The 11,194-nt window shown below is 40.9% G+C and overlaps 1 protein-coding gene across 2 annotated transcripts; it reads left to right on the top strand.

Annotated features, from left to right (window-relative positions):
* The first annotated feature begins 1,783 nt into the window (after positions 1-1,783).
* On the top strand, positions 1,784-3,421 carry LOC121456825 (olfactory receptor 10-like). 2 transcript variants are annotated; one of them, XM_041665301.1, is made up of 2 exons: positions 1,784-1,811; positions 2,514-3,421. In XM_041665301.1, the coding sequence occupies exons 1-2, from the start codon at positions 1,784-1,786 to the stop codon at positions 3,419-3,421; spliced, it is 936 nt and encodes a 311-aa protein (XP_041521235.1). The 2 variants fall into 2 exon arrangements, with proteins under 2 accessions (XP_041521235.1, XP_041521234.1); XM_041665300.1 differs by lacking the exon at positions 1,784-1,811 and having other exon boundaries at positions 2,486-3,421.
* Positions 3,422-11,194: the final 7,773 nt, after the last annotated feature.

Below are 11,194 nucleotides of genomic sequence, written 5' to 3'. Positions count from 1 at the left end.
AAAGTATCTTGGGATAAAACCAAATGAACAGATAAAAGACCTGTATGTAGATACTGCAAAACCTTACAATTCTGCTTCGAATTTCACCTCAACAAATGACCTTTAAAAAGAATCAAGTTTTAAATACCTTTTCTGCCTTTTAGTATCTGAAAGTGTGTGGTCAATCTAGTTTCTCCCAGAAAAAAATAATTCCTGTTGATTTTGTAGTGAGAACCTAAATGTTTTACTCAACAAACTTTATGTAAAATCACCGTACCATGAAAGAAGGTGATATTAATGCATCATCCCTTTCTTAGACATTAGAAGAAGCTGCTGATATCTGTCTCTGCAGTCACTGTATTCTCTACTGATGAAGAGTCCCGGTATGTAGAGGCACAATGGCATAGCTACCAGAAACTTGATGGGTATCAGAAGAGAGAGAAACTGTTTGAGGAAGCCAGGTTCACTGAGAAGGGAACATCTCGTCACAGGGGAGGCGATGAGAAGTGAGAAAATATTCATGGTAGGGAGACTCGCCATCAGAAACATATTTGTGATTGCATTTTTCTCAGAATGTCAGTTCAGGCTCTCAATCCTTCATGGCAGATGACAACCAGCCATGGGCAGGGCCTCAGAGACTGTTATACTACCCATTGGTACTGAGTCGCAGGAAAATGAGCAGCCGTTACTCTTACTCCTTCCTCTTACTCTACTGAAACCCTTTGCTCATAGACTAAGAAACAAAGCAAATGAGAGAAACATATTAGCAATGCTGGGTGTGTTTTCCATAAGAATTTAATACCAGATTCCACATTGGTGCGCTTGAGGCCTCGAATCAAGACTGAAGAAGGTAATACCATCCCTACAGGGTTGAAAGTATACTATCCAAAGAACTAGGTGGCCTGAATGAAGTCACAAAACAGGCAGAAGACATGTGAATCAAGGCCACATGGATGCTGCTCCAATCATTTCTTCACCAGGTGAGAAAAGAATGACGAGTAGAGAATGCAGGGCTGGAGAGCAGAGCTAAGTATAAATGGAGCCCATGACTCTGAGGTGAATAGAGAACATTATAGAATAATGTTTTCATTCATGTTCTTCGCAGTGTCCTGGCCTTTGCTTTTTTTCCCCTTTCTTCAGAAGTCCTAACCCCATGAGTACCAGCAGCTAGATTCAGCCACTAATAGCAGCAAAATAGTTGAAGACATAGAACCATGAAATGCAGAGAAAATGTATTGAGTCAATGAGTCGATGCATACTGGGAAGAGGAGCGGACAAAGGAATCCGGTGACAACGTGTTTCTCTTTAGGGTACAACTATGAGACTGGGGTCTACATAGAGAAAGAGGTAGGGCAAGAAGACCACATCATTAAGTCAAGGTGTGGTCCAGTTATCATCGTCTCCGCTCTGGTCCTGCAATGTGAGCACATGAAGTGTTGATCTGTCAATCACAGTCTTCTTGGGAGCTCAGTGTGGGTGTCAGTGTAGTGTCTCCACTGTAGACAATTTCTCACATCTTGATGGTAGTCTTTCATGCCTGCAGGCTTTGCTGCTCCAGGAATTCAAGCTGACTAGGGGTTTAAAACAAGGAATCCGTGTGACTCCAGCCTGTACAACCTGTCCAGAGTCAACAGGTGCAGGAGAGAGAGCAGAATGAACTCAAACGTGCAAGGCTTTCATCTAGTTTTAATTGTTTGGGGGAGCAAAGTGGGAAGTCAACTCACTTCAGCAGACGCAGTATCTATGTGCCTTTTACATTAAGAATCATTTATTTGTCTTCTGAAGTTTGTGAAAGTAGGGGGCTATGGAAACTTTCAATCTCAGCTTAGAAGGTTTCATGTTGGAAGGCTTCTCAGATTAGCCTCAACTGGAATTTATCTTCATCATCTTTATTTCAGTTTCCTATTCTATAAGCCTCTGTGGCAATGCCACCATTATTTCTCTCACTCAGCTGAACCTTCAACTGAAAAAAATTCATGTTCTTCTCTCCCTTGCGCACCTCTCCTTGCCAGACCTCTGCAACACCAGTAGCACTGTGCCCCAGCTCCTGCTCAATCTTTCTCGAGTTGATTGGACATCAGCTATACTGGGTGTGTAGCTGAGCCCCTCATTGCACTATTGCTGGGTGTCACTGCATGCTTGTTCCTTGTGGTTATGGCTTCCATCACTATAGTGTGAGTCACTGATAGCAGGAAACCAATATGGGTCCTATCAGATGATGTACTACACAGTGAGGAAAATCCATTGTAGACAATTGAACGGTAATCTATCCTGCTTGTAGGTCCTGATGTTTCTGGAACCCAAGCTGACTGCAGATTTAAAACAAGGACTCTTTGTGTCTTCAGCCTGTGCCACCCAGGCAGAGTTAACAGGACGTAGACAAGAAGGAAGGCAAATGTGACAGGCTTCACACAGTTTTGAGTTATTCTGTAGGCTCAAGTGACCTCCAAGTGCCCCCATGTCAGTAAATATTGAATTGCCTTCTATTTTGTGAGGGTGAAGAGCTATGGACAGTTCCAACACCAGTTGGGAAGGTGGCTTCATTCTGATGGGCTTCTCAGATTGGCCCCTACTGGAGCATGTCCTTTTTATCTTCATTTCAATTTTCTACTTCCTAACCATCTTTGGCAACTCCACCATCATCACAGTCTCACGAATGGATCGTCGACTACAAACGCCAATGTACTTCTTCCTCAACAACCTCTCTTTCCTGGACCTCTGCTACACCACCAGCACTGTGCCTCAGCTTCTTGTCAATATTTCTGGAACTGACAAGACCATAAGCTATGCTGGGTGTATGACTCAATTCTTCACAGTGCTCTTGCTGGGTGGAACTGAGTGTGTGCTCCTCGTGGTGATGGCTTTTGACCGCTATGCTGCTGTGTGCCACCCACTACTCTACACTAGCATTATGCACCCTCTTCTCTGCCAGGCATTGGCCATCTCCTCCTGGATGGGAGGCCTTGTGATCTCTGTGACTCAGATAGTCCTCATCATGACCATACCTCTCTGTGGCCATGACCTGAACCACTTCTTCTGTGATATGCTTGTTCTCCTGAAGTTGGCTTGTGAGGACACAGAGGCAATAGAGGACAACCTGTTTGTGGCTGGGATCATAATGTTGGCCTGTCCTGTAGCACTAATTCTAGGGACCTATGCACACATTGGTCATGCGGTGGTGAAGATCAAGTCAATGGCTGGGCGCAGAAAGGCTCTGGGGACATGTGGGTCCCACCTTGTGGTAGTTTTCCTTTTTTATGGCTCAGCCATGTACACATATCTCCAACCTGTCCACGGGTATTCTGAGAGTGAAGGAAAGTTTGTCGCCCTTTTTTATACCGTAGTTACTCCTATGCTGAACCCCCTGATTTACACCCTGAGAAACAAGGATGTGAAGGGGGCTCTGTGGAAGGTATTTGGGAGAGGAACAGACACAGGGTAAGAAGAAACAGAAGTTTACACAAATATTGTCTAATATTTCTATCATAATTCCTTTATATTTATATATGTATATGGAGAGAAAGAGAAAGAGAGAGAGAGAGAGAGAGAGAGAGAGAGAGAGAGAGAGAACCATATAAACTGACCCAACTGTGCTTGCTACAGGTTAATACCATCCTTTTATCAGTGAATCCCTCGTGATTTTGTCTTTTTTTCCATGAAGTTAAATAGATTATATCTGAAATTTGACATACTCCATGATATACTTCTGTTCATATTGCCTTAATTACCACACACATCATAGAAGTGCAATCACTGTATTAGAAATAGACCTGGAGATGTGAGGGATTATGACCAAGGCCATAACTGCTTATGACAGATGTATAAACTCTTGGCCTCTACCTTTGGAACAGGCCTTCTACCTGGCACTGTGTTGTGAATATTGACCTCAGAATGGTGGCTTTTATCCTGAGTTTAGACTTCTCTCACCCTCAGAAATGCCTAGAGCCTGTGCCATTCTCTACAGTAGGATCGCTCCACCTCTCTCCAGACTCATTCCTTTGGGAAGTTGTGACACAAATCAACCCTTAACCCTGCTGCATGAGGTTCTGGACTCGCGTGTGTGTGCGTGTGTGCATATATACACATATATATAATGTTATTCAGCTTCCATGTTTATTACAACACTACTTACAAGAACCATCAACCAGGATGTCAATGGAAGAACAGATTTTTTTAATGTAATATGGAATTTAACACAATGGAATATTACTGAGTCATAAAAACAAGAAAAATCCTGCTATTTTTCACCAAAAAAATGCAAAACTGAAGGCATATATTAGTTTTAAAAAGTATATCAGAAAATGTCAAACACCCTATCTTCTCATTCACACATACAGTTGGCTTCATAGAAGAAACAAGAGGTGGGGAGAGATGGCTCAGCAGTTAAGAGAATAGACTGCTTTTCCCTATGATCTTGATTCCATTCTCAGTACTTACATCTAACTTATAACCATCTGAAACTCCAGTTCTAGTGATCTGATGCCTTCTTCTGGCCTCTACAGGCACTTCACATTCATACATACATACATACATACATACATTTATACAAATAGTCATACATACAAAATGAAATACTTTTCAAAGAATTAGCAAGCAGAAAATTCATCAGCAGAGACTTGGAAAAGTCACAGTGAGGGGCATCGAAGTCAAATAATGTAGAAATATGCATTAAGAAAACAGAAATAACTTCTCATAATTCAAGTCTAAGGATTTGATTATGAACTAAATAATGAATAGTGTATTTCAAAATTACTAGAAGAAGGGAGTTTAAAGGTTCCAAATGGAAGCATTTTTTTGGCATAAAATCTCTTGACCATCAGTAGCCAAGTAATACACAAAAGTACTGCCATGCAACAAACCTCACATAAGAAGTTTATTGGTGAGAGACACTGAGTGGCTCCTGGCTCCGAACGGGGAGGGAGTCAGCAGTGGGCTGAACAGAGGGGAGGGACTTTTATAGGGACTTTGGAAAATGCATACGAGCTAAGGGAAAAGTATTGCTTGGCTACCAGCTTTATTTGGCCATTCATTTAGCACTGACTCACAGGAGTTAAGATTTCCAAGTCTCAGAACTTGGGGTCAAGAGACCAAGTCAGGGGCAGGGTGTTCTTTCCTTGGCCCTTTGTCCATACACCAAATACATACAAACAGAAGAAACTGGGGAAATGAAAACATGAATTACCCTGAGTGATTCATATTAAATGCAAGCATTACCATATTTCAAAAAATTATACAATTATAGCATAAAAATTTAAAGTAAAAATCATCAAACTACACTTATCTTCCACATAAAAGGAAAGAAAATCCATCAAACATGGATTTGATTCCTATAATATGCACATTTTCCCACAGAGACATGAACAGAATGTATAGTCACCATAGGTGGGGTACCAGCAACAGATCAACAAAATGAGTTCACCTAATACTGGGTTGGTGAGTTATTTACAGGAGCACACATGACTCAAAGGCATCTACATCACTGCAAAGTTCGACCTTTTATGAGAAATGACTTGTAAAAGCTACATCCCTGGAGATCTTTGCACTACGTGTAGGCAGCCATATTTACTGCTTATTCAAACCTGGAGAGGGGCCTTGTGAATCTTGTAACTTTTGGAAACTTCCTGAGTCTTATAAGTTCTATTACTTTCTGGGCCTTCTATGTTTTGTTTGCTTCCAAAGTCTTATGAGCATTCTACCTCCCTCTAAGAGAAAATGTTTCAAATCAAGTGAGATAACTACACAACACCCTGAGAGTGATATAGAAAAAGAATATGGGTTTAAAAGAAAACAGCCAAAGAGAGAGGGATGGAGAAATATCCTAAGGTAGGGAAATGTATGGAGCCAACAGACATTTGGCTAGTGGGTAGTTCAGTTGGGGCTTACAGTAAGACTATAAACTTAGCTCCTCTGAGAACTGGAGTGACAGGACAGCAATCCAAAGCCGTTTGTGGCTTACACTGAGAGTTGAAAGCTTAGACCTCATCTCAAAATAAGCCTTCAGAGAGATCTGACACTGCAACTCATTCGCCTAGCATGGGCAAGACTCTAGATTTAATGCTCACAGAAAGAGGGGGGGAGAGGGGGGATGGAGTGAGGGAAAGGAGGAGGAAAAGAGAGAAGAGGAGAGAAAATGGGGAGAAAAAGAAAAAGGAGAAGAAAATCTGTTTCCAGCAGCCATGATTTGACAGCCATCATTCACCATGCTTGGATAAAAACAATGCTTCCATGAGCCAAAATGAATTCTTCCTACCTTAAATTGTTCCTGCAGGTATTATGTCACAATAGCAGAAAAACCAACTTGCATGCGTGTATAACCACAGGTGTATATATATGTACAATCCCATGACCTTTTATTCTGCAGAAATGTATACAAAGTTGTTACTAGAACCCCACTTTACTGATCCACACCCTAATCTAGACCTATGAGGGGTGAAAACTCAAAGATTAACACAAACCCTGCTTCCCTTGTCCTCTTCTCTCTTTCCATCTTTTTTTAGTCACTGACACTCCTTTAAAATTTAGAAAATGAACTATATTCTACTAGATAATTAGTGCTGATCTCCCTTGTATTTGGATGGACAGTATATAAAGGAGTTAAATTCATAAAAAAGCATCTTGTCACCCATAAAGTCTTCAGTGCTTTCTTGAACATTTCAAAAACATTCTTCTAATGCACCCCTTCCTCTACAAACACATAAATAGCAAAATGTGTTTTTAAACATATAAGTTATGAAGGTTAACACACAAATAATTTTGAAATCCTTTTCAAAACTCAAATAGTATAATGCCAAAGGAGAAGCAAATGAAAAAGTCAGAGGCAGGTGAATAACAAGATCAAGTTCAGTTATGGAAATAAATCAAGAAAAAGTTCTCCAAAGAATAGAGGGCATGAAGGAACTCATCACAGAAGCATCTAATACAGAAACAGGTATATAATATCCTGAAAAACACCCGTTCCACCTCTGAGTGATCGGGAAGCTTAGAAGTCACTAGAGAGTCAAATCCTTTCCAGGGAATCCACTTTCAGACTCCATTTTCTCATCGATTTGTTTCTTCCTAAGCCACAATCCACCTTCCTGTAAATCTATCCAGCTGGTCCTAGTTTTAGGAAAACAGATACAGACTTAACTACATACTTAAACTACCATGCCTGAGTGTGAGCATGCTCTCAGCTACACTCCAAGTTGGTATAAGAGGTCCTTCTGTATATGTGTTGCTTTCGTTGGTTATTAAAGAAACTGCCTTGGCCTAGTTGATAGGGCAGATATCAGGTAGGCTGGGAAGACAGAACAGAATTCTGGGACAAAGGGCAGAGTGGCAGACGCCATGAAGCTCTGGCCCAAGATGGACGTAGGTTAGAATCTTTCCCCATAAGCCACAACTTTGTGGTGCTGCACAGATCATTAGAAATGGGTTAGATAAAGATGTGATCTTAAAAAAAATGGAAGGAGGAGGGAAAGGACCACAGGTGAGATCACAGAGATCAGAGGCAGGCTCTTTCCTGAATGATATTCTGACTTCTAGGCAGGGGAATCATTAGATGACAGAAATCCCTAGAAGGAAATGGTTTTCTGGTTTTATTCTAACACGACCCCCTGCTATAAGCTTTTTCTACCTTAATCTCGAATTTTGATAGGATCAGTCCAAGAAGGCACTATTGACCTGTGCTATGGTTTGGGCCAGAATACACCAAAAACATCTAATAATAAACTTAAATGAACAAGTAAAATATCTCCATCCTAATGATCACAAAATATAATTCTGCCTAATCTTTAAAACAAGAAACAACCATCAAAGATAAGCAGCTCTGTGTAACCACCACCTCTTTAGTATGTTGTCTTAGTTATGGTTTTTATGGCTGTGAAGAGACACCATGGCCATGGTAGTCTTATAAAGAAAGCATTTAATCAGGGTGGTTCTCTTAGAGTTTCAGAGGCTCCGTTCATTATCATCATGACAGGGAGCATGGTGGCATGCAGGAAGATGTGCTGCTGAAGCTGAGAGTGCTACATCTTGCAGGCAACGGGAAGTCAACTGACTCACTGGACTCCTAAGCATAAGAAACCTCAAAGCCCGCCCCCACAGGGACATACTTTCTCTAATAATGCCATTTCCATACCAACAAAGCCAAAACTTCTAACAGTGCCACACTGGCACATATACACATTAGAGTTCTACTCAGCGGTAAAAAAACAATGCTATCTTGAATTTTGCATACAAAATAGAAATAGAAAACACTTTACTGAGTGAGATAACCCAGACCCAAAAAGATGAATATGCTATGTAATCACTCGTTAGTGGATTCTAGCCACAAACAAAGGACATTGAGCCTATAGTTTGTTTTCCTAGAGAAGCTAAATAATAAAGTGAACTCAAAGAAAAACATGTATTTATTCTCCTGGAAATTGGAAGTAGACAAGATCGCTGGGCAAAAGTTGGGAGCACAGGGGTGGGGTGGGATGGGGGGAAGGAAAGAGGGAGAAAGAGAAGGGAGAAGAGGAGGATTGGGGAGAGCTTGGGGGAGTGGGATAGTTGAGATGGAGGAAGGGTGGATATGGGAGCAGGGAAGAAGATATCTTAATTAAGGGAGCCATTTTAGGGTTGGCAAGAGACTTGGCTCTCGAGGGTTCCTGGGTGTCCAAGGGGATGTCCCCAGCTAGGTCCTTAGGGAGCAGAGGAGAGGGTACCTGAATTGACCTTCTCTCATAACCACACTGATGAATATCTTGAATATCACCATAGACCCTTCATCCGGTGATGGATGGAGATAGAGACAGAGACCCACATTGGAGCACTAGGCTGAGCTCCCAAGGTCCAGATGAAAAGCAGAAGGAGGGAGAAGATGAGCAAGGAAGTCAGGGTTGCAAGGGGTGTGTTTACCCACTGAGACAGTGTGACTGATCTAATGGAAGTTCACCAAGGCCAGCTGGACTGGGACTGATGGAGCATGTGATCAAACCGGACTCTCTGAATGTGGCTGACAATGGGGGCTGACTGAGAAGCTAATAATAATGGCACTGGGTATTGATTCTACTGCGTGTACTGGCTTTTTGGGAGCCTAGTCTGTTTGGATGCATACCTTCCTAGACCTGGATGGATGGGGGAGGGCCTTGGACTTCCCACAGGGCAGGGTATTCTGACTTCTCTTAGGACTGGAGAGGGAAGGGGAGCAGGAGAGGGGAGGGGGAGGGAAATAGGAGGAGGGGAGGAGGTGGAAATTTTTAATAAAGAAAAAAGAAAAAAAGAATTTCAAGATGCTGATGTTGCTCACTGAACTTGTCATCTGTAGAAAAAAATGCAGTTCTTGCTGCTTTAAAAAAAAAAAAGTACTAGAAGGGAAACTTTAACCCAAGGAAGTTGGCCACATCAACAAAAACACAGAAAACTGATGATCTCACAGCAGCAAATTCCAAAGAAGTGAAAAACACACAAATTAACATCACCAACAATAAAAACTAAATTAACAGGAGATAGCAATAACTGACCATTAATATAAATGGACTCAACTCACCTATTAAAAAGACACAGGATAACAGACTGGATACGAAAACAGAATCCATCCTTCCATCCTTCTGCATACAACACATCTCAACCTCAATGACAGACATCGCCTCAGAGGAAAAAAATTACAATCAAATGGACCTAAGAAACAAGCTGGTGTAGCTATCTTAATATCTAACAAAATAGACTTCAAACTAAAATCAATCAAAAGAGAAAAAGAGGAACATTTGATTAATATCAGAGGAAAAATCCATCAAGAGAAAATCTCAATACTGAACATCTATGCCCCAAATACCAAAAGCAATCTACAGATTCAATGCAATGTCTATCAAAATCCCAACAAAATTCTTCACAGACCTTGAAAGAATGGAAAAACAAAAAACCCAGGATAGCCAAAACAATCCTGCACAATAAAAGAATTTCTGGAGGCATCACAGTCCCTGACTTCAAGCTCTACAACAGAGCTACAGTACTGAAAATAGTCTTTCATTGGCATAAAAACAGACAGAAAAACCAATAGAACCAAATCAAAGACCCAGATATTAATCCACACACTTTTGAACACTTGATTTTTAACAAAGAGGCAAAAAATATCAAATGGAAAAAAGAAAGCATATTTAACAAATGGTGTTAGCATAACTGGATATCAACATGTAGAAGAATGAAATAGACCCATATCTACCACCATGCCCAAAACTCAAACCCAAATGGATCAAAGACCTCAACATAAAGCCTCATAGAAGAGAAAGTGGGAAATACACTTGAACGCATTGGTTACAGGAGATCACTTCACACAGACACTATGAGAAACAATTAATAAATGGAACCTCCTGGAACTGAGAAGCTTCTGTAAAGCAAAGGACAAAGTCAACAAGACAAAACGGCAACCTACAGAATGGGAAAAGATCTTCACCAACCGCACATCAGACAGAGGTCTGATCTCCAAAATATACAAAGAACTCAAGAAATCGGTCATCAAAAGAACAATAAAAATGGAGTACAGACATAAACAGAGAACTCTCAACAGATGAATCAAAAATGACTGAAAGGCACTTAAGGAAATGTTCAACATTCTTAGTCATCAGAGAAATGCAAATCAAAACAACTCTGAGATTCCATCTTACACCTGTAAGAATGGCCAAGATCAAAAACACTGATGACAACTTATGCTGGAGAGGTTGTGGGGAAAAGGGAACATATCTGCATTGTTGGTGGGAAGGCAAGCTGGTTCAGCCCCTTTGGATATCAGTGTGGCGATTTCTCAGAAAATTAGGAAACAACCTTCCTCAAGACCCAGTAATACCACTTTTGGGTATATATCCAAAGGATGCTCAATCATGCCACAATGGCATGTGTTCAACTATGTTCATAGCAGCATTGTTTGTCATAGCCAGAACCTGGAAACAACCTAAATGTCCCTAGACCAAAGAATGGATAAGGAAAATGTGGTACATATACACAATGGAGTACTACACAGCAGAAAAAATAACATTTTGAATTTTGCAGGCAAATAGATGAATCTAGAAAACATCATTTTGAGTGAGGTAACCCAGACCCAGAAAGACAAATATCATATGTTCTCACTCATAAGTGACTTGTAAGCATAAAACAAAGAAAACCAGCCTACAAATGACAATCCCAGAGAACAAAAATCCTAGACAACAAAGAGGACACTAAGAGAGACATACATGAATCTAATCTACATGGGAAGTAG

Source organism: Microtus oregoni, unplaced genomic scaffold (genome assembly GCF_018167655.1).
Source record: "Microtus oregoni isolate MIOR12 unplaced genomic scaffold, Mior012 000015F_ref0000493, whole genome shotgun sequence".
Classification (NCBI taxonomy): Eukaryota; Metazoa; Chordata; class Mammalia; order Rodentia; family Cricetidae; genus Microtus; species Microtus oregoni.
The sequence above is the reverse complement of the archived record's forward strand: the minus strand, read 5'-3'. Positions and strand labels throughout refer to the sequence as shown.